The sequence below is a fragment of the Bufo gargarizans genome, chromosome 3, assembly GCF_014858855.1.
Source record: "Bufo gargarizans isolate SCDJY-AF-19 chromosome 3, ASM1485885v1, whole genome shotgun sequence".
NCBI lineage: Eukaryota > Metazoa > Chordata > Amphibia > Anura > Bufonidae > Bufo > Bufo gargarizans.
This window is the reverse complement of record NC_058082.1, coordinates 260,741,872-260,766,149: the sequence shown is the minus strand read 5'-3', so window position 1 is coordinate 260,766,149 and position 24,278 is coordinate 260,741,872. Positions and strand designations below refer to the sequence as shown.

Here is a 24,278-nt window from a genome sequence, read left to right as displayed (position 1 = left end):
TTCAATTGGCAGTATGGAGATTGACAGGGACATCTGGTTGAAGAGAGGGCTTTCTAGCAAAGCTGTTTCCACCCTTCTAGGTAGTAAAAAAACTTCAACAGCTAGGAAGTATAATAGAGATTTTGGAATGTCTTTTTCTTCCTTTCTAGGTTCCAGCCCTGATCCATTTAGTCCTCCAGAAATCCCTAAGATTTTAGACTTTTTACAAGCGGGCTTAGACAAGGGGCTCAAGGCCTCCACCTTAAGTCCAGGTGTTGGCCTTGAGCTACTTTTTTGACTCCTAATTAGCAATCCACCCGTGGGTCAAGCGTTTCCTTTCGGCCGTGGCCAGAATCTGTCCTTCTGTTAGACCTCTTTCCCCTCCTTGGGACCTGAACAGGGTCTTGACGGCCCTAACCGATAGACCCTTTGAGCCCTTATTAGAGGTCCCTATTGATATTTTATCCATTAAAATGGCTTTCCTCCTGGCTATTACCTCTGCTAGGAGGATCTCGGAGATCCAGGCCTTCTCGGCATTTTCGCCCTATACAATCATCCAGGATAACCAAATAGTTATCAGGCCCCTGCCTTCTTTCCTTCCCAAGGTTGTCTCCGATTTTCATAGGAGCCAAGACATTGTGTTGCCTGCCTTTTTTCCTAACCCCTCCAATAGCTTGGAGGAAAAGTTTCATTGCCTGGACGTTAAGAGATGGTTGTCAGTCTACTTAGATGTTACGGCTCCTTGGAGAAAGGACGAGAACCTCCTGGTCCAGTTTTTAGGTGGAAATAAGGGGAAAAAAGCATCCCACAGGGTTATTGCTAGATGGGTGAAGAAGGCCATAGCTAGAGCTTATGTTTCCCTGGGTCTCCCGCCTCCTTCAGGTTTTGGGGCCCACTCTACTAGGGCAGTGTCTACCTCGTGGGCTGAAAGAGCGGATGTATCGTTAGCCCAGATTTGCAGGGAGGCTACCTGCAGCTCCCCGCATACCTTTCTTAAACCTTACAGATTGCAGCTCCATTCTGACGCCTTTTTTGAGGAAAAAGTCCTTCAGGCTGTTTGCCCCCCCCCAGGTTCTACTTATAGTTTATCTCGCACAGGGTGCCGTCATGGGTATCGAGAAAAACGATTACCGGTAAGCAATGTTGTTGTGGGCTGATAGATATTGTATACAGGTTGATGTAGAATTTTCCATTAGTTTGTCTTTTTTACCAGTTACTGACTTGTTACATTGCATAGTAACTTCCTGTGGTGTTGCTACATTATTATTATTTTTTTTATCTTGACTTCTACCATCATGGACTTTGAAGGGTTCTGCAGCTGAAATAGAATACAGAGGAAATGTTATTGTACACTGTGGTGTGTGTGTGATCACAATTGGGGGACAGCCCTTGCTTCCTAAAACAGATGTAGTCAAGCTGCTTATGTAGCTTTCATCTAATTTCTCACAGCCCCCCATGGGACAACTAAAATTATCTATCTGTGTTAATAGAAACTTGTTTAGAATAGTTTTCCTGTTGATTACGCTATTCTAATAACTACTTATTTAGAGAAAAAAATAGTGGGCAAAATCAAGACTTAGAAACAACATGGAAAAGGGGAGCACACCTGAGTCAGAATGGAGTGCAGGATTAATAGCCCTTATAATGCATAACAAGAGAGGACTATATAAACAAATTGCACATCTAATATCCCAAAACATAACAATCTTGACTAAAGCCACAACTTTTATTTTATTTTAAATACTGTGTACAATAAGAACCATATGAGGGACCAGGATCCGTCTCTACCTAAAAGGTACACTTTTCATGCCCAACAATAAGAACAACCATAGGTGTCAGATATTTTGGCATAAACATGTGCTAATTAAAGCAATAAAACATGACATCCAATAACAAAGATCAAAAGGGTGTACCTGTAATATAGCACAGAATGTCCACGCAGGGGATGTACACTTATCCTGCCATCCAATATAAAAGATTAAAAGTGTGTACCCATAATGTAGCACAGAATGTCCAAGCAAGGGATGTAAACTCATCCTGCCATCAGATCGCATCATACTGGACATCTGGTTACATTTTTTGCATGTTAAGGGCACCTGCACAAGATGAGGATTAAGTGAGGTTTTTCTGCACGGATATATGTAAGGAAAAACTGCAGCGTAATATAATACCAGCAAAATGAATGAGATTTGACAAATGTCATGTACACTTTGCGGTTTACTTCCATGTGGAAAATGACCTGTTGTGCAGATTTTAAATTCTTCAGCATGTCAGTAGGTTTTGGATATTGGATGTGTGATTTATTTATATAGTCTTCTCTTGGGTTTGTTTTATAAATTCATTAAGCATCAAATTCATAGCGTTTCTAACTCGTCTTGACCTTCTTCACGGTGGCTTGAAATGCGCTTAATTCGAGGGGTGCACGCCATTCAATAACTTTCCTGTATATCGGCAGGGCCATCTGACAAAATTTTAAATGTTTCAGGCTAAGTGGGCCCGGCTAACGACCCTTCCACTTTTTACAGAAGTGAGGAGTGAGCATAATAGGGCAGTAAGTCGCAATTTTTGCTTTAGCAAAATGGGGCTTATGCAAAAATGTGCAAAAACATTTACACCTTTATTTTGTTGCAGGCTTTGTAAGTCTTCCCTATATTCTACACATTTGCGTCTTTGCATTTTAGTCAAAGTTTAGGTTTACCATTTTCAGCTATTCCGTAACATTACGGAGATGCTGCGGCACTAAACTGGCTTTTTACGCCTCTAGGCGCATCTTTGGCAGTCGTTGTACCTGGCATATGCCATCCCCTGACATAGTTTTTAGCTAACATTTACGCTTGTTTCCAGGAGGAAATGTTAGTATATTTTCCCGTGGCTGGAGTACTGGCCCTGGCACGTCCCTCGACACGTCCCTGCGCCCATCATGCCCAACTGGCTTGGCATAAAACCGGTTGTGCAACTAAACATTGTCGCACGGCCGGTTAAAAAGGGGGACTTGCAACTATTTTGCGCCTAAAATACGTGCACGTCCATTAGTATATGTGCCCTACTGTCTTTGAGTGCACTGACAATAGAGGAAGGCAATGGCACAGAAATAAAATATTTTGCAAGACAAGTAGAATTTTCTAATGGCACCAACATTTTAATATTCAATGCAATGTATTTGCAAACTAATAAAATACTAATAGGGTGGTATTGGAAAAATGCAATTGCACCATTGCTTTTGGGTTTCAACATTAAGGCATTCAGCTCAGTAAAAATGTATGACCTGGTCTTCAACTAGTTAAAGAGTAAATCTAACGATGCATATACATTACCAGTCAGAGGTTTGGACACACCTTTTCATTCCATGTGTTTGTTTGTTTTTGTTTTTCTCTTCTTCTTCATTGTAGATTTATATTTAAGAAATAAAAACAATAAAGAAACACCTAGAATGGTTTTCCAACACTCTCTCTTGAATGAGTTCCTTGAGGTGCTGAGCATGTGTTGGCTGCTTTTCCTTCACTCTGCAGTCCAACTCATCCCAAACCATCCTAATTGGGCCATGACATCTGACGCAGCACTCAATCACTCTCCTTGGTCAAATAGCCCTTATGTAGCCTGGAGGTGTGTTTGGGGTCATTGTCCTGTTGAAAAACAAATGATGGTCCCACAGAGTGCTCATGAGAGCCAGTTTTATCATAGTGTTTGATTTTTATGACTGCACGTGAGGATACCATCAAAGTTCTGGAAATTTTCCTGGATTGACTGACCTTCAAGTCTGAAAGTAATTATGGACTGATGTTTCTTTAATTAGTTGAGTGGTTCTTGCCATAATATGACTTAAAACAGTAACAGAATAGGGCTAAACACTGTATGGAAATGTGTAGCAATGCTAACTCTGCACAGCACAACTGATGGTCCCAAACACATTATGATGGCAAGAAATTCCAGAAACTAACTCCTGACAGGACATACTCACTCATTAAAGAGGTTCTCTTGGAATTAAGAAAAATGAAAATAATTAAATATTCCATTATTATACATATATTCCCAATTACCTTTCATTAATTATAAAGGCTCGTTTTGTCTAGGGAGCAATCATTAGAAGAAATAAAATGGCCACCGTCCTATTAGTAAACACAAAACCTGTCCTAATCACACAGCAGGAAAAGTTACTTCACAACACTGAGCTAAAGAGCTGCTTCGTCCTCCTCTCCTACTTGTCAGGGACTATGATCCTTAACAAACTGAGATTCAGCTGAATCTCTGTAGGAATGGAGTTCATGAGGAGACATAAAGTACAGAGAGGATGGACAAGACGGACTGTGGTGATGTGGGGCTGTGGTAATGGAGACTGCATACAAGTGCAGCTGCTCATTACCCCCACCCTCCTCTCTGTACTTCATGTCTCCTCATGAGCTCCATTCCTACAGAGATTCAGCTGAAGATCATATTAAACTGTATTCAGGAAAATAATCCCTCATAAAGCAGAGCAGACAGGAGGATGAGGCAGCTCTTTAGCTCAGTGATATGAAATAACTTGTCCTGCTATGTGAATAGGACAGGTTTTGTGTTTTTGTGTGTACTAATAGGATAGCAGACATTTTATTTCTCCTGATCACTGCTCTCTAGACAAAACAAGTTGTTATAACTGAAGAAAGGTATTTGGGAATATATTTTTAATAAAGTAATATTTAGGTATTCCCAGGAGAACCCCCTTTATTTGAAAAATATTCTAGGTAACTACCACATGGAATTCTCTCAATCAGCTTCAAGAGTGTGCAAAGCTGTCATCAAACCAATAGGGGGCTCTTGCTTTGATGACAAAAGAATGTAAAATATAAAACGGCAGAGTGATCTGGCAAGCAGTTCCGTCGTATGCCAACTTATGGCATTTGTAAGACTGATCAGTCAAAAAAATGCATTGAAATGCCGGATCCGTCATTCAGGCAAGTCTTCAGTTTTTTGGGCCGTAGATAAAACCGTAGCATGCTGCGGTTTTATCTTTGTCCTGATCATTTAAAAAGACTGAACTGAAGACATCCTGATGCATCCTGAACGGATCACTCTCCATTCAGAATACATAGGGATAAAACTGATCAGTTCTTTTCTGGTATATACCCCCTAGGACGGAACTCTATGCCGGAAAAGAAAAACGCAAGTGTGAAAGTAGCCTTAATTATATATGTGTTCATTATTTTTATGTATTCAAGATGAATCTACAATGTAGAAAAAAATAAAATAAAACAAGAAAAACTGAGGAATGAAAAGGTGTGCCCAAACATTTGACTCTTATTGTATATTAGGAGACCACCACTTTTGTCTGACTGTTGTAAGTCCAGGTTCTAAGAGCCAGTATTTGCTGTCTGTTTACCATGCAGGGACTGTAATACTTGGATGGCTTGAATCCACAGCAGCCACTGCTTGTCAGTGACTCACAGCTGTGGATCATAGTGGGGAACCCCCTCCATGACATTTCTTCAATTAAATTTTTTCGCTCTTGCTGTTGTTTTTATTTTATGTACAGTAGAATGGGTTTATTTATTTTTACTCTGTTTGCTGAATGACCCGTCAAGGATACCTTCACATTTGGCAGATGTGGCAAGTCAAAATCCGTTCCATTCATCTGCATGGGGTTGTTTTGGTGGCATATGGATTTCTGCGAGTCCCTTTCAGATGAATGGAACTCCTTTTCAGTCGAATACATTTTCTGCTACAAAATCTGCTGAGCATAAAGAAAGTCTAAAGCCTTGATCACTAACACACAGATACATAATAAAAGCACTGGGTTAATAAACTACACATATTAACATGTTAATGAACCTGCCTCTTCTGAGCATGTACACAAGTTAGTAAAGATTTGGTAGAAGTGGTTGTCCTGCTTGTTGGTTTTGTCAGCTGGAAATTTAGTTTTATAGTGCATAGAGTAAAATATGCACAAACTAAAAAGTAAACAAAGACAATAAAAATGTAGTGACGATATCTTGCAATAAGTGGCTCTCCATGTTTAAGATTAGAGCTGAGCAGAGTTTAAAAAAAAATCTTTTCAGATGCCTTGCCAAATTTTTTCAAGAATATTGCTTTGTTCTGAATTAGTTTGTCCCGAAGCGCATTAAATCAGCTATATCTTGGCCTGCAAGGAGAGTGTATCTCGGTGTACATCACTGTGCATTGAAGCAACATGCAAGCTAGTCCTTTCTGGTAGTGAAACAGTTACTGTCACAGGCAGGTGGACACCCTAATAACAGTAGAAATAGACAGCTTATTCACCCCAATTTGAGAAACAATGCCTAATAGAATTATCTATTAAACAAGGCGTATACACTGTTTAATTAGATAGCTCTGTGCCCTTACGCAGGGATTGATGCAAACTGCGCTGTCTCCTATGGATCCTTTCAGCTTCTGATTACAGTCCCTGGACTGTTCCTGCAGTCTCCCTATACTCTCCCTACAGTGTGTAAAAACTCCCTACAATTTCCCTACACTGTCCATGCACTCTCCCTATTCAGTATACCACAGTTAAAAGCTTTTAGCAACACTGTCCCCAGATCATGAGCGCTTGTCCTGCCTCTCTTTATGCTTAGCTCACAGTGAAATAGCAAAGATCGCACTGGGTGAGGCTTTTTAAAGGGCTGTGACATCACAGGGGCTGGCTAACTGCTGATTGTCTGATTATGGGTGATTGTGCATTCCCAGGCTTCTTACTTTACTTACTGTACTTACTAACACATGTAGCCGCCAATAAGTGAAAACTTTGTTACCACGAAGAGGAAATTTTGGATTCATCGCAAATCAAATATTTCCTAAACTTCGGATCATATTCCACTTTGAATGCTTTGATTCATAATAACATAGTTTATAATGTTGAAATAAGACACCTGTCCGTCCAGTTCATCCAGTTATCCTGTGAGCTGATTCGATCAACACTATTTAAGATAAGAGACTTCTAATTACAGATATTGCATATAGAGTCAACCTGAATTTGGCATTTAGTAAGATGTTTAAAAGATATAATCCCACTGTACATTATTCACAAATATCAGTTATTCTCAAAAACATGGCAAGTTGTGTTTGCTTTGTGGAACAATCTATATGTAGACATATATTATTGTATGTTATTGACACAAGGCAGGATAACCTAGCTATATGTCCTAATAACATAAGGCGAGAATGTAGACAAGTGAGGGAAATGTGGCATATTGGACTACCATGGGTGAAGAACACCAACCAAAAAGGAAAACGTTTGACATGATTTAGTCAGTAGGATCAGAGTCACCTGTTTTAACTGGTTAGGTTAGGCAATAAATCATGGGTGAGAGACAGCCTAATTAGTTGTATATGTTTTTACTCTATTACTGAAGGTCAGTAACTGTACCTAGTTTAGAACATGGTGTTTGACCAACTATAGAACAAGATGTGAGATATCCCCAAACCCCTAACTCTTTAAACAGTGCATGGACCACCATGGCACGTATGAACAAACAGTAGGCATAATAGAGGTATAATAACATACCAAAAATCAGTGTAGCTATCTCCATCATAGATGTGAATGCTCTAAAACTGGGGTAACACATCATAACAGTTATAAAATAAAGACAAAATAAAAAGTCTTTACATTATAGATGATAGGCGCCCAGACCATATGAGTTTATCATTTGTGGGAAAAGGTCAAGGAAAGGAAAAAGCAGCTTTAGCCATGTCAAGAGTAGGTGAGTTTGGAATATTGGTTGGGGGACATTTTGTGCATTAGAATGAGCATTTTGAATTGGAGTCTATGTATGATGAGCAGCAGAGATTGAGATATAATTAGCGTGTTCTAGCATTTTGGTAGTCTTTTTTTTGAGCAAGGAACAGATATAGAAAATGTCTTTGAGGAGGACCTATCATAGCCCCCATAAAAAAACATTAATTGTGCAGATATAAACAATTAAACTGTAAAAAATAAATAAAAAATAAAAATAAAAAAGTATATAGTGCGTGCACTTTATGCAAATGACCCTATTCATTGCAGAAGTTCTGGGAAAAGAGATCCTGTAGTGTCTTTGGCACTTTCCTGTAGTCCCCCGCACTGTGATGGTTCCTCCTTGGTCCCCCACACATTGTAGTAGTGCCTTGTTTCCCACATACTAATTGTTCCCTCTAGTCACCAACACATTGTAATAGTATTTTAGTTTAATGCCCCATAAAGTAATTAAAAAAAAATCTCTAACCCAATTCCTTCAGTGAATGGAGCAGCTCAGTTGACCGACTTCTTTCCACCTGAGGTCTGCACCTGGTTTCCAGCATTTTAAAGGCTGGAGGCCTAAAGTGACCTGCCCCATAATAAAGTGGATGGTGGAGCAGAGGACAAACTGCTCAATACTTCACCATATGAGTCATCGGTATATGCATTCTGAGAGTGTGGATACATTTGAATGTGCTGGTGACACCAGTACTCTACTGCGTAGGGGATGTGGCCTCCAGTGTTCAGGATCAACCTGCTGTACTGTACACAGCCTGCCATGTTTGGCCTAGTGCCGCTGTGCAGGGGTTGGTGGACTTTAACTGTGGTCCCTCGCACCTCTTAGAAGGCTGTACCCCCCATGTAATTGTTCTCGAAAGGTATCATAAGACCTTATCATATGGCAAGATAAATGAATCAATACAAAATACAAATATGATAATAATGAGATAATAAATCCCTCCCAATAGGCCAAAACCACTACTGAAAGCCCACCCCAGAGATCCACATTACACATCCCCTATATAATAATGACATAGGGGCAGTTTAAAAATGCTTTGAGTGGCACGTTGTAATATTGAAAAAAAGACTGGGCAAAAATATATATTAATACAAAAATGGTATAAAAATGAAACCCTATGTATTATGAAAGACAAAATGAGTAAGAGAAAATGTATAGCGTTCAAACCCATATGTACTAAAAAAGTGAAACTGTGCCTGGTCATTATCAGAGGAAAATGAACTGGTTTCGGATATGGACTAGTGCTGACTTCTGAATTGCATAGTGCAGTATGACACTTTTAAACACTGACAGCATATCCTACTTTCTTTGGTTTTCTTGTTAATGTTATTTTAAAAGAGGAATTCTGTTCTTTTTCACACTACTTCCTCTGATCAACATGTCATACAGATTTTTATTTTTTTCCCCCTCCATATCCAGCAGGTGTCTCTTATCTGTGATGCAGCTTGTGTTTGACAGGGTCAGTGGCTGGATCTGGATTTATTAAAGCTCTGCATCTCTTTTTCGGATAAAACAGTAGCTTTCTTAAGCCGTGCATTATTTGGCTAGAATAAAATTTTAGCAATAATTGTGGACATTTGTTAACAACTGTTACGCAAATTGTGAAAGCCATGTTGAGAAAATTTGGATTTCTAATTGTTTAAAATTGATTTTCTCATTCATCCTTTTTTTTTTTTTTTTTTTTTTTTTTATGTATAAAAGTTGGCATGTACAGTCGTGGCCAAAAGTTTCGAGAATTACATAAATATTGGAAACTGGGAAAGTTGCTGCTTAAGTTTTTATAATATCAATTTGCATATACTCCAGAATGTTATGAAGAGTGATCAGATGAATTGCATAGTCCTTCTTTGACATGAAAATTTACTTAATCCCCCCAAAAACTTTCCACTGCATTTCATTGCTGTCATTAAAGGACCTGCTGAGATCATTTCAGTAATCGTCTTGTTAAAGGGCTTCTGTCACCCTACTAAACTCTTTTTTTTTTTTTTTTTTTTTTTTTTTTTTTTTTTTTTCCTGTACTTATAATCCCTATCCTGCAATATTGCTATACATTATGTTATTTAATAATTTTCGTTCAGTAGATTTGGCAAAAAACTTACTTTTATTGTATGCTAATTACCGGTCTACCAGCAAGTAGGGTGTCTACTTGCTGGTAGCAGCCGCAGAAAACCGCCCCCTCCTCCTTTTGATTGAAAGGGCCAGCCGCGATCTCCTCCTCCGGCTGGCCCTGTCAGCATTTCAAAAATCGCGGGCCTGTGTTGATTTGGAGCAGGTCCTCCTCAGCACTCCCTCAGTGCGTCTGCGCTAATGACGTCACCGAAAGAAGACGTCATCGGCACAGGCTCACTGAGGGAGTGCTGAGGAGGCGAGCCCCCTTATCTCAGAGCACCTGCGCCGAATCAACACGGCGCGCGATTTTTGAAATGCTGACAGGGCCAGCCGGAGGAGGAGATCGCGGCTGGCCCTGTCAATCAACAGGAGGAGGGGGCGGTTTTCTGCGGCTGCTACCAGCAAGTAGACTCCCTACTTACTGGTAGAGAGGTAATTAGGATATCATAAAAGTAAGTTTTTTGCCAAATCTACTGAACGAAAATTATTAATAACATAATGTATAGCAATATCGCAGGATAGGGATTATAAGTACACAAAAAAAAAAGAGTTTAGTGGGGTGACAGAAGCCCTTTAATTCAGGTGAGAATGTTGACAAGCACAAGGCTGGAGATTATTATGTCAGGCTGATTGGGTTAAAATGGCAGACTTGACCTGTGAAAAGGAGGGTGATGCTTGAAATCATTGTTCTTCCATTGTTAACCATGGTGACCTGTAAAGAAACGCGTGCAGCCATCCATTGCGTTGCATAAAAATGGCTTCACAGGCAAGGATATTGTGGCTACTAAGATTGCACTTCAATCAACAATTTATAGGATCATCAAGAACTTCAAGGAAAGAGGTTCAATTCTTGTTAAGAAGGCTTCAGGGCGTCCAAGAAAGTCCAGCAAGCGCCAGGATCGTCTCCTAAAGAGGATTCAGCTGCGGAATCGGAGTGCCACCAGTGTAGAGCTTGCTCAGGAATGGCAGCAGGCAGGTGTGAGGCGAAGACTTTTGGAAGATGGCCTGGTGTCAAGAAGAGCAGCAAAGAAGCCACTTCTCTCCAAAAAAAACATCAGGGACAGATTGATCTTCTGCAGAAAATATGGTGAATGGACTGCTGAGGACTGGGGCAAAGTCATATTCTCTGATGAAGCCTCTTTCCGATTGTTTGGGGCATCAGGAAAAAGGCTTGTCCGGAAAAGAAAAGGTGAGCGCTACCATCAGTCCTGTGTCATGCCAACAGTAAAGCATCCTGAAACCATTCATGTGTGGGGTTGCTTCTCATCCAAGGGAGTGGGCTCACTCACAATTTTACCCAAAAACACAGCCATGAATAAAGAATGGTACCAAAACACCCTCCAACAGCAACTTCTTCCAACAATCCAACAACAGTTTGGTGAAGAACAATGCATTTTCCAGCCCGATGGAGCATCGTGCCATAAGGCAAAAGTGATAACTAAGTGGCTCGGGGACCAAAACATTGACATTTTGGGTCCATGGCCTGGAAACTCCCCAGATCTTAATCCCATTGAGAACTTGTGGTCAATCCTCAAGAGGCTGGTGGACAAACTAATTCTGACAAACTCCAAGAAGTGATTATGAAAGAATGGGTTGCTATCAGTCAGGAATTGGCCCAGAAGTTGATTGAGAGCATGCCCAGTCGAATTGCAGAGGTCCTGAAAAAGAAGGGCCAACACTGCAAATACTGACTCTTTGCATAAATGTGATATAATTGTTGATAAAAGCCTTTGAAACGTATGAAGTGCGTGTAATTATATTTCACTACATCACAGAAACAACTCAAACAAAGATCTAAAAGCAGTTTAGCAGCAAACTTCGTGAAAACTAATATTTGTGTCATTCTCAAAACTTTTGGCCACGACTGTAGGTTATGTTAGGTTAGCTGGCCACTTCCCCACTCTCTCCTGCAGGCAGGATACCCGTGCTACTCACTATGCTGCTGCCTCCATGCTTGTACCTTGTGTTCCAGCCTCTGTACCCTTTAGGCCACCTGCACACGGTGGCAGGTGAACACACATAATATCTGCACGAATTTCCATACAAATGTATGTGCGTTTCTGCAGCATATACCAAATATATAATTGCAGATGATGTTGCAGATTTGATGCAGTTTTGCCTCCGATATCACCCTTCCATTGAAAAGTGTGAAATCCTCAGCTAAAACCGCAAACCTAATTGACATACTATTTAAAACCGCAATGGAGGACAATCTCCGCACGTAAAAAATCTGCAAAGTGTACATGATATTTTGTGTAATCTCATACACCTTGCTGGTACTGTAATACACAGTGGTTTTTCTGCACAGGAATCCACCCAGAAAAACCGCACATATTCTGCAGCGTTTTCAGGTGGCCTTAGGGGCATTTGCTTTTACCAAAGGTGTTCTGCTATTGTAATATACCTGCGGTTTTCCTGCATTTTTGGTGCATTTTTTGTATCTTGAGTTTCCTGCGGGTCAGCTGCCAACTACACTGGGACCATCCCAGGAGGTAGCAGTCCTGTTTCAGCCATGCTGCAAACGCCAGATCCCTGTACAGGTTTTAAAGGTTGAATACTAGGGGAGTGGCAGAATAATGCCCTTAGGGGTTAGCCAAAAGCCAAATCAGTTAGTTAGCACAGTGGGTCCACACGCTGTGATCCGTAACAGGTAAAGAGAGATGCATGAGCTGAAAGGTATTAGAGGTGTGCCAAATCATTCCATTCAAGCCGTGCATGAAAACAATATATAACTTTGGAAACCATAAATTAAGATTATAGTCGGTAAACAAACTGGAGTAACTTGTTTTGACTGATTTTGGAGAGATTTTTTTGTTTCTGATGGACGACTACATGTGCTAAAGTGTAATAAATTTGTATGTGTGTAGGTGCATTCTCTAGTTTCTTGTGATTTAGAACAACATATTTTAGCTGACAAAAAGTAGAGCAAGAGCAGCCTTGAAGCTTTTAATAAATTTATTTTATAAGATGCAGATTTTAGAGGAGGAAAATAAGATGCATGTTTTTCATCAGGCCTTAAATCAGACCCCAAATCCTCATCAGACCTGAGATCAGACCCCCAATCTTCATAAGACCTCAGAGAAGACCCCAAAATCAGATTCCCAGTCTTCATTAGACCTTAGATCAGACCCACAGTCCTCATCAGACCCCCAAATCAAACCCCCAATCTTCATCAGACCTCAGACACTACCCCCAAATCAGACCCCCCCAATCTTTATCCAGCCTCAGATCAGACATAAAATAAATGAAACAACTTACTTCTCCTGCTCAGGAAGGCTCCGCCACTCCAGGTATTCAGCACGCTCTTCCTGCAGCGCTGCACTGTGACCGGATGTCGCACAGTGTTTTGGCACTGTACACAGTCAGGGACGGCAGAATACCAGGGAGCAGTCAGTAAAGCCAGTACCAGACGCAGTATACTTGCTGCTTTCCGTTTCTATGGTGTACTAATGAGCACTTCTATAATGGAAGCACTTATTAGCATTCACTTCATAAGACACACTGCCATTTTCCTCCCACTTTTGAGTCATATGGAGTGAAAAAATATGATAAGCTGGCCATACAGTACAAATAGCTGCAGGGCTTACGTTGGTTAGGCCAACAGCTATTTCTCTCGGCATCTGTAATCTGGGGATAGTTGGGAGACTCGTATGCACATTAGATAGTGGAACTGATCCCTCTGGAATCAGCAAGTTCAGCCAATATTGCGATCTTAGTCACAGACAAGCTTTTTAAAGTACATAGAGGAATTTCAGTTAGGAACAGAGTAATTTCATCATCTTTACCTCATCTTTGCTATGAATTGATCCCTGCAGTAATTTTGGAGAACTCACAATCAAATGATGCTGGTACTATAAGCCAGGAATGTGATGTATTCAGGATACGCAGGCTCCCCCTGCCCTTCAACCACACTGATTGGCAGCTTTCCTAATATGCATTGCAATTGGGTTAAAGGTGCAAATCAGCAGCAGGTGAGTGTGGGGAGGAGCCCACATATCATGAACATACATGACTCCAGCCTCACAAGACGGGAATCACTCTACCACTTCATAAGTGTCAGGCCCACTACTGAAGTCTCTGTCACTACTACATGGTGTCCTCAGATAAGACAGATAAACCTAGCGGCAGAGTCCCTTTAAAAGATGCATATTTTACAATGGTACTGTAAAATTCTTGCAAATTTGTGCTATCTCTCAAAAATCAACAACCTTGCAGAAACACAAAAGGACCCCTATAACAGCAGGCTGGATTGTTTTATCATTTCAGCATTGGAAGGAATCGAAACTAGTCCTTAACGAATTGTACTTATTTGTAAAAGAGGCGGAGAAAAGCGTTAGTAAGGGTACTTTCACACTAGCGTTAAAGTTTTTTGTTATTTAGTTCTGTTACAGGGGCTCAGTACCGGGAAAAAAAGCTTCAGTTTTATCCCCATGCATTCTGAATGGAAAGCAATCCTTTCAGGATGTCTTCAGTTCAGTCCTTTTACAGTATTTGGCTAGAGAAAATACAGCAGCATGCTGCAGTATTTTCTCCGGCCAAAATTCCGGAACACTTGCCGGAATTAATTTCCATTGAAATGTATTAATGCCGGATTCGGTACTAAGTGTTCCGGAAAAACTGATCCGGTTTCCCGGTCTGCGCATGTGCAGAGCTTTAAAATACCGGATCCGTTTTTCCGGATGATACCGGAGAGACGGATCCGGTATTTCATTGCATTTGTCAGACTGATCCGGAAACAAATGCTATCCGTTTGCATACGGATTTCCGGATCCGGCAGGCAGTTTCGGCGACGAAACTGCCTGCTGTAATCCTCTAAAGCAAGTGTGAAAATACCCTAACGCACACAGTACTGTCTACACAAGGTCATTTTCTTAGTGCTCACAGTTATGGCGTTGAGATGAAATAACGTAAATATAAGTTATTTTTAGAACTGAGAACACCATTTTTAAGGAAAAATGTCAGCTTTTAAAGTGTCATTAATGATGTCAGTGTGAGAGTTGAAGAGAAGAATGTTGTAGTTCCTGTCGGAGATTTTGCAGATGTAATCTGTTCCTCCATGTGTATACTGTAGCTCTCCCCTTTCTTCTGCACGGGAATATACGGGATAATCAAATGGGGATTTCTTGATTTTGTGATCTTTTTTCCAAGACTGAATTGAGAAAAATAAACTATTACAAATAAAATCTAGGTAATCTGCATCTCCCACCTCTGATTGTATAATAAACTAGTAATACGTACAGCATGCCATTTTATATTGCCCTTCATTGTATTCAATACACACCCGGAAAAACGCCTTATGTGCTCCTCCAATCCATGGCTACGACGAAGTATTGATCTTCTTCACGGAGACCTATATAAAGAAATAAGATGTACAATATGGTGCACAATAGACATTGCCAGATGACTTCAATGAATATTCAATTCAGTGAAAAACAAAAAGTTCTCATTTAGCAAAAAACTTTCATTCTGTGCCACATGAACATGTAACACTGATTACCGAGAGACCAACTGTAAAGGGAAATGCTTGGAACGGTTGTCGGAGATGTTGATATTGATGGCCTAGCAGTGATGGTTAGGGTTCTGCATGGTAGCATGTCTAGTCCTAGCACACAGTCTAATCCACTCAGATGGTTTAACGTGTTTTAAGATCAACGCTTTAAAAAAAAAAAAAATAATTGTATAAATACAGTACATCCTTCTTGCAAGAAGATACAAATTGCAAATAATGAAGTAGATTAGTAAATTAAAAATTCTGCTCCATTCCTCCTACTGTATCTGCTGACATTACTTGTGATGATGGCGCTACCATATGCAGTGTCATAGCATTCCGCCTCTGCATACTTTTTTTTTTTTTTTTTTTTTTTTTTCCATGACAATATACTGAGCTATTAAAATGAGTCACCAATGTTGTTCTTACTGTATTCTAGCTTTCCTAATAACATGATAGAGCATCTCCCCATCCAATAAAAAATGTGTCCTTTTAGGTGTTCTCCTGTGTTAAGCTTTTAGTATTCTCCTTGGTTCCTGGGAAACCCATATGAGGGCCAGTACAGCTTCTACACAGCTTAGGTAAAAGGCAAATCTGCCTAGTTACACATCCAGCATGGCATGGTAGGGTGTTGGGAGGTACTTTTATTATGTAGTCAGAGTTACAATTCAGGAGTCTGGAAAGCCGGGTCACAACGTGACTGAATAACATTTTTAACCTCAACAGAGCATTGATGTGTTAGATACTTTCTTTTGACTAAGAAATTTAGTTTTTTTAATAACTACGTTGGTTATTTTGTGCTCACTAATGTGTTCTTTTTCATTTTTTTTTTTTCATGAACCCCATCCTTCTTGTGTTTCTTGTTGGACTGGGCGATTAACAGAGTTACCAGCTGAAGAAGGTAAGTCCATGAATTTGTGTTAGACTAACATAGGGATATTTTTATATTTTATTTTGTGGGGTTTCGCTCTGGTAGACGGGATTAGCGGACGCAGAATAGAGGCAACAACAAGTTCTTTAGATCAAACAGTTCAGTGTTTTATTCACACTTTAGGCAAATGCTAAAACAAGCAGTCATAAATGAGCAAAAAGTTATTTACACCATGCAGCAATTCTGCCTCAGTCTTTGTGCATAGCAGCATCAACCTGTTTTCACGCCAAACAGGTAGCAAGCCTTCATCCAGACACAAGGCTCCTGAGATCCCAACACAGAGACCTCGCTTCTGAGTCCAGATGCCTATTTAAGGACAGAACCAAAACCCGGACGGGCACTTAAAATCAGGTTTGGTATTTGACCTCACCTGGCTGTAAATCAGCCCAGCAGCACATGCTGGGAGGAAAATACCTGTTTCACAGCACCCCACTCCCTTGACATTGACCTCCGCAGGGGCCCGCCCTTTTAACAGTGACCTATACAGCACCCCACCCCTTAACAGTGACCTCTATAGTGGACCGTCGCCTTATCTATGACCTCCACTGTTCCCTGCCCCCTTAACAGAGACTTCCACAGCACCCGTCCCTTTAACAGTGACTGCCACAGTACCCCGTTCCCTTAAAGGGAACCTGTCACTGGGATTTTGTGTATGGAGCTGAGCACATGGGTTGCTAGATGGCCGCTAGCACATCTGCAATACCCAGTCCCCATAGCTCTGTGTGCTTTTATTGTGTAAAAAAAACAAACGTATGCATCCGGTCTTTTTTTACCAGCAGCCTGTACTTTACTACTGCAGCCAGTTCATGGTCTCAGTGGTCATGTGTCGCACTACCAGCATTACTGCTTATTGATGAGAGCTATGATGCCAGCAGTACAGCACTCAGTCCATTGACTGGCCCCAGCGGTCACAAGCTAGCAGCTTGTTAACAAACACTTGCTGACTATCAGATCACCTGCACTGGATCATTGCTGTTCTTTTTTATGTAGTTGTTTTTTTTGGTTTTGTTTTTTGAGAAACTGGATGATCCCGTTGATCTAGCCATGTACACGAGATAGCTTTGAGCTGAAGGTACGTTCAGCCAACAGATATTTCTTTTGACACAACTATGTTTATTTGAATGGGCAGAGAAACCAAGTTGATGCCAACCCTGTCTGGTGAAAGTGTAATGTCCCATGGGAACAAAGTATTGGGCATGTTGAAAACTGACTTTTATGTTTGAATAATACATTTAATCCATGGTTAACAGTATTTTTAGCGTTCATCATTGCTTGTTTTCCTTACGCAGGGAAATTAGGTACTCTTTTGCACGTTGACTGTGTGACTTTGTGTTACTGAGAATTTTATTTGATGTGTTCTAGTTATATTTTATGTTTATATCATAATCATTAAAAATATGGAATCAGTTGTAGCCTTAAAGTGATCAATAATGTCTTTCCTTCCAGGAAAATCTCTTTGGGAATTAGTGGTGGAACAGTTTGAAGATCTTTTAGTTCGCATCCTTCTTCTAGCTGCATTTGTGTCTTTTGTAAGTTAAAATTCTTTCCTTTTGTTATCTGTACATTTTTTTTATTTATTGTGTTGGCTGAAACAGTGGCCAAAGTGAGAGATAAACTATAAAGATAATTATAGTTAATGCATCTATCTTTGGTCTTCATAACCATTATCTGGAAAAAAAAAACATGTGTTCTATAAAATTACTGATTGATGCTACTACTTAAATATTAGCTACTTCAATTATAAAGAAAATGGGAAGAAATTGATACCATCTACCACAAAACTATCGATTTGGAACATATAGCTACTGTTGCCTAAAACAATCAAGATTGCAGAATCAGCAATTCGATCGTGAAAACTCAGATCCGATAGTATATTCTAACACAGAGGCGTTCCCATGGTGATGGAGACGCTTCAAGTTAGAATATACTAAGAACTGTGTACATAACGACCCCCTGCTACCTGGCAGCACCCAATCTCTTACAGGGGGCTGTGATCCGCACAATTAACCTCTCAGATGCCGCACCTGAGGGGTTAATTGTGCGGATCTCAGCCCCCTGATCGGGTGCTCCCAGGCAGCAGGGGCCAGACCCCCCCTCCTTCTCCAGTATTAAAAGCATTAGTGGCCAGTGCACCCCCCCTCCTTCCCCAGTATTAAAAGCATTGGTGGTCAGTGCGGCCCCCTCCCTCCCTCTCCAGTATTAAAAGCATTGGTGGCAGTGGCCACAGGCTAACAACCCCCCCATCATCCATCATTGGTGGCAGTGGAGCGGCATTACCGATTGGTGTCCCAGTTTAATCGCTGGGGCTCCGATCGGTTACCATGGCAGCCAGGACGCTACTGCAGTTCGGAAATGCTGCTCCGCTGCCACCAATGATGGGGAGGGGGGGGGGGTGTATTGGCCCCTGCTGCCTGGCAGAACCCGATCACAGCCCCCTGTAAGATCGGGTGCTGCCAGGGGGCCGTTATGTACACAGTTCTTAGTATATTCTAACTTGAAGCGTCCCCATCACTATGGGAACGCCTCTGTTAGAATATACTGTCGGATCTGAGTTTTCACAATCTAACTCAAATCCAATGGTATATTCTAACATAGAAGCGTTCCCATGGTGATGGGGACGCTTAAAGTTAAAATATACCAAATATACCATCTGATTGGAGAAAACTATGATCCGATGGTATATTAATAGGGACTCCTGACTTTACATTGAAAGTCAATGGGGGACAGATCCGTTTACAATTGCACCAATATTGTGTCAATGCAAACGGATCCGTCCCCATTGACTTCCATTGTAAGTCAGGACGGATCCGTTCGGCTCCGCACCGCCAAGCAGCGTTTTGGTGTCCGCCTCCAGAGCGGAATGGAGGTGGAACGGAGCCAAACTAATGCATTCTGAACGGATCCGCATCCATTCAGAATGTATTGGGGCTAAACTGATCCGTTTTTGTCCGCTTGTGAGAACCTTGAAACGGATCTCACAGGCGGACCCTGAAACGCCAGTGTGAAAGTAGCCTTAACCTCAACCAGGTGGACAGAGAAATGAGGAAAAGAACAAACAGCAGGTGGCACTGTACAGATAGAATTTATTGTATAACTGGCTAAACTAAATGTTTAAGTACATGCATTTACAAAAGTATTCAGATCCACCTGCTGCTTTTAAAAATGTAGAATGTGTTTTGTGGGACAGCCCCTTTACTAAAAAGTGACTGGAGTAGGATGCACCAAATTTAGAGGCAAATTTGTCGCATCTACTGACAGTCCGTGCGCCAGTAAGGTAAGACTACAGCAGCTATGAACTGGCATAATTGTGCCCTACATATTAAACCATTTTCTGGTAAATCTGTAGGACAACGGGAGGAGACGTCACATACTAAAACCTCCGGCCACTTTTTCCAAATTTGGGAAGAGCAGCATAAAATTGAAAAGGTTTCAAATTTTGTACTAAATCCTGCTTATGCCAGTTACCATATATGCTTTAATTCCCCCCATCCCCCATTAAGTAGGTGACCGTAATAATTAATGAAAACATGTCTTCAAATTTTACTTTAAAAGATAGTTCCCACTGGGTAAGTTTTCTAGAACTATGTGTGGGAGTGAGATTTTTTTCCTGCTGTTAACGGCATGTGAGTCAGAGCTATGCAGATTGATGTAGAATCCTCGAGTATGAGCAAGGTTATGGCACCAAAAATACAGAAATGTACAGTTTGTTACTTATACATTCCAGGCTATGCATTGTTTTTTTCTGTTTCCTTTGGCTTAAACTATTATAGTTGAAAAATGAAAAACGTAATTGACGTTAAATAGAAGCTTAACTTCAGTGTTATTAGTCAGAGAACAACGTATTCCTCTAGCCGCCTCTGAGTAGATGGAGGAGATTGCATTGTGAGTCATATTGGTCAGGCTTGTATGCTTTGGGATTTGCTGGGGTGGAGCCATTCATTTAAATGTTTTTAGCTGAAAAGTGTCTTTTGTGCAAATCTCTTTTTTTTTTTTTTTTATCAGACATTTTTTGACATTTTTTGTAAATTGCAAAAATACAGAGAAAGAAAATAGTCTGCACAATATACATGCAACAGCCAATAAAGGTATTACCAAAGCATTACATGATCAGTCATAAAATTCATTGCATGAATACAATATGTAGCATCCAGCATAGTAGAAGACGTACATGAGATCAAGTAATATTGTTACACAATATCCATTGTACAAACCAAGTTTCCCACCTCTTTCGGTTTATAAACAAAAGACTGTCCCCCCCACCCCCACCCCCCCGGGCGATGGAACGGGTCCGACCTCCAAAATCGGTTACATTATCAATTCTTCCGGAGAATAGCCACTGGTGTAGTTCTCTTATCTGTTTAACAGGCCACTTCACACCCATCTTATGTCATTCTGATCATCTTCAAACAGCACATATCCAAAGCTAATTGGAATAAAGGAGATAGAAAGCAAAGAGAAACAAGGTCTTTGCTACTACCCACCACATAGCACAGTTAGGAAAAGAAGCTAATCCGGGCACTGTATCCTATATTTCTCCCGATTTTCCCATAATTTGTTAAACTTCGTTACACATTGTCTTTTAATATATACACCTTTTTCTAAGCGCAGTATATCTGACATCCTATTAAGAAATTCTCCCCTAGACGGAGATTGAGGTCTAAGCCAATATCTGGCTATCAGTTTCCTAGCTTGAAATAACAGACTCTGTACTCCCAGAAGATGATGACTGTTTTTGATGTCCAATATCCCGACCACACATGCTCTTGGCCCAGGTGTAACCGTAATATTATATGCATCTTTTATAGAGGCCAGAACTGCGGTCCAGAAGCTCCGCACAATCCCAGAACATGTGTAACAAGGATGCAGGACTTATGCAGCATCTAGGACAATCCGCACCTGCCCGAACACCTATCCGGCATAAAAACTCTGGAGTCCTATATACCCGGTGTAGTAAAAACAGCTGGGACATACGTTGCCCCTCACAAACTGACAATTGCGGAGTGAGCGCTAAAAGCGACTTCCATTGCTCTCATGAGATCGGCCCTACCTCCCTTTTCCATTTAGATTTAACTGCTAAAACATCTTGTTTCAGTGATTTCACATACAAGTTCCTGTAAGTAGATGATATCAGACCGCTCGAGGAACTGTTTGTAAGAAGTTGCTGAAACAACGGGACCATAGTACATTTCAACGATAAGGATTTAGCCTGTGTCTGAAAGGCATGCCGTAGTTGCAGAAATTGGTAAAAGGCCGTGTGCGGGAGACCAAATTAATTTCTTAACTGATCAAAGGACTTAAAAACTTTAGCACTCTGTAGCTGACATAATTACCTCACGCCTTTGTCCTCCCAGGGTGAGAAGCCATCTAAATGGAATAATTCAGGCAGGTGCAGATTTTTCCATATAGGGGAAAACTGCGTAAACCCTTGTATGGATAGCAGCGCCCGACATTTCTGCCAGACCTTGTGTATCATGAAAAGTGTGGGAGCAAATCTGTATGGTTAGTGGCAACTTATGACTTATGCGACTTCAAGGGAACCGGTCATCAACTTTATGCTGACTGTACTGAGGACAGTATAAAGTAGTGACAGAAATGCTGATGTCAGCGGTGTGTCACACATCAGCTAATAGTAAGTGGTTGCTGAGGACCAGCATCATAATCATTGCAAACCGGGCCTTGAAAAGAGTCAAATCTACCTGAGAAGAGTCATGGTTATTGATGATCTCCTGCACTCTCACCCATCTTCTACCTAGTTTTCTCTTTCTCTCTATGAGAGAACTGCCAATCATAATATAAAGGGCATTTAAAAGCATTACTAATGCATAAGGAGAATTAACTGTCAAAAATACATTCTACGTAATGTTGCGGCATAGAGGATCTGTAATGTTAAGATGCAGACTGCAGTTTCTACTGCACCACTGTATTATAGGGGTTATTTACCCTTGAACGGGAGCAGTGCTGCACCTCTGTGCAGCTCTGGTGGATGGCTCCAGGACAGCAGCTCTTAAAAACAGCTGATTGGTGGGGGGTGCCAGGAGTCATACCACACCAATCTGATGTTGATGACCTATCAGAAGGATAGCTCATCAAAGGGTAAGTCCTAAAAATCCCTTTCAAATGGGTTTTCCAGCTTTTTGATATTAATTACATGTTCTCCAGATCTGTCCTCAATATTAGATTGGTGGGGGTCCGATCAGCTGTTTGTTTGAATAGAGCTACTTGTTAGAAAGGCCCATAATCACAGATGGGGAGCTACATCAAGCATCACTTTTAATAGGCGTATTAAAATCGGTACCAACTAAATAATATAGTGATTAAACACATAAAAGAGAAAATTCGGACCAGTCGATTGGTAACAATCACTCTAAAATTTCTAGACACAAGATTTTTTTTTTTTTAGGAACAACAACCATATTCAGGCATTCCAATTCTAACATAGGTAAACATGAACCGCAGTTCAGCCACAAGAACATGTGTAACACTGCAGAGAGTGTGGACCCACTGTGCCAACTAACTGGTTTGACTTTGGGCTAACCCTAAGGGCTTTATTCTGGCTCTTCCTCGGTATTCACCCTTTAGCCCCTGTACAGGGATGTGGATTTCACTGCAGGGGAGCCACCAAACTGCTACCTCTTGGGATAGTCCCTGTGTAGTTGGTAACTGACCCACAGGGTTCAGAGACTGTGGTCCAAGCATCTGGAAATCAGGCTAGTGATAACGTAGGAGTATTCTGAACACTAACAGGTTTTGAAATCTAGGCAACCACACAGACAGTCGCAGAAGCAATAAACTTCTTAACGCCTTCCTGGTCACCAGGGAACCTAAAGCTCAGGCACCCTCTGGCTTGAGAGGATGCCTTAAATACCCAGGGGTCCGCAGCCATTGGCTGTGTAAGAATTCAGAAGTGCACACACTGGCCTTTTAAGAGGCTGGACATGAGCGTCCATGCACCCTAAAAAAACAGAGACTGTAAGCCTAGGCAGAAGCATGCAATTTGCAGAGTATGGACTGCTGACATAACACTTGTACCAAGTGGTACATCAGTAAACTACAGTTTACTTGAGACTGACACCATTTTTGATTTTCACAAAGTTTGCTACTTCAGTGTTTTTAAATCTTTTTGTCAGATGATTCTGTGGCATTCTGAAGTGCAATTATAAGCATTTCCTAACATTGTTTGACAAATGCATCAAGTTTATGCAAAGACTCAATATTTTCGATGTTGACACTTCTATTTCAAGCCTACTGCAATTTGCCCTTGCTGAATATTTATCTCCTGGACAAATCCTGTCTAATGGCAATCCTTTCTTGACTAATCAGCTTGGAGTTTATAATAATTTCTGTGTTTTTGTTTGTGCACCCACTCTTTGACGGTTGACCACGTGATTGAGAGGAGTTTGCTGGCTATAGGGCCAAAATTTCAGTGTTTTGTTCGCTGAGTCCCTTAGTTATCAGTTTTGCCTTGTGGTATGGGGCTCCCTCATGCTGGGAAAAGAATTGTTCATTGCCAAATTGCTTGTGACTTGTGGAGAAGTTGCTCTTGAAAGATGTTCTCATACCATTCTTTATTTATGGCAATGTTTTTAGGCAAAACTGTGAGCCCACTGCCTTGCATGAGAAGAAACCCCACAAATAAATGGTCTCAGGATACGTTACTGTTGCCATGACAAAGGACTCATGGTAGCAATCACATTTTCTTCTCCAATTATTTTTCCAGATGTCCCCAACAGTCTGAAGGGGGCTTAACCTCCTCAGTCCAAACCCTGTATTTCCGGTAGAATGTCAGTCTGTTCTTGATTGTCTTTGCTGCACTTATTGACACCAGGTCAAAAGCCTTCGCCTTAGGCCTAGTTCACACGAACGTATGGCTTTTATCGTTTTTTGCGGTCCATTTTTCATGAATCCATTGTTCCGTTTTTGAGTTCCGCTATGTTTCCGCTTCCTTTCAGTTTTTCCGTTCGCCGTATGCAGTAATTGCATAGAAAAAATTGGGCTGGGCATAACATTTTCAATAGATGGTTCAGAAAAAACGGAACGGATACGGAAGACA

The 24,278-nt window shown here is 41.0% G+C and overlaps 1 protein-coding gene and 1 long non-coding RNA gene across 2 annotated transcripts in view; one reads left to right on the top strand and one right to left on the bottom strand.

Annotated features, from left to right (window-relative positions):
- Positions 1–13,110, bottom strand: part of LOC122931169 — a 97,298-nt gene extending 84,188 nt beyond the window's left edge. The window contains exon 1 of the long non-coding RNA XR_006388216.1: positions 13,068–13,110. This is a non-coding gene — a long non-coding RNA (uncharacterized LOC122931169). The remainder of the gene's footprint in view (positions 1–13,067) is intronic.
- Positions 1–24,278, top strand: part of ATP2A3 (ATPase sarcoplasmic/endoplasmic reticulum Ca2+ transporting 3) — a 185,302-nt gene that overhangs the window by 53,321 nt on the left and 107,703 nt on the right. The window contains exons 2-3 of the mRNA XM_044285175.1: positions 16,181–16,198; positions 17,675–17,757. Of these exons, the coding sequence (XP_044141110.1) occupies positions 16,181–16,198; positions 17,675–17,757 (101 nt within the window). The remainder of the gene's footprint in view (positions 1–16,180; positions 16,199–17,674; positions 17,758–24,278) is intronic.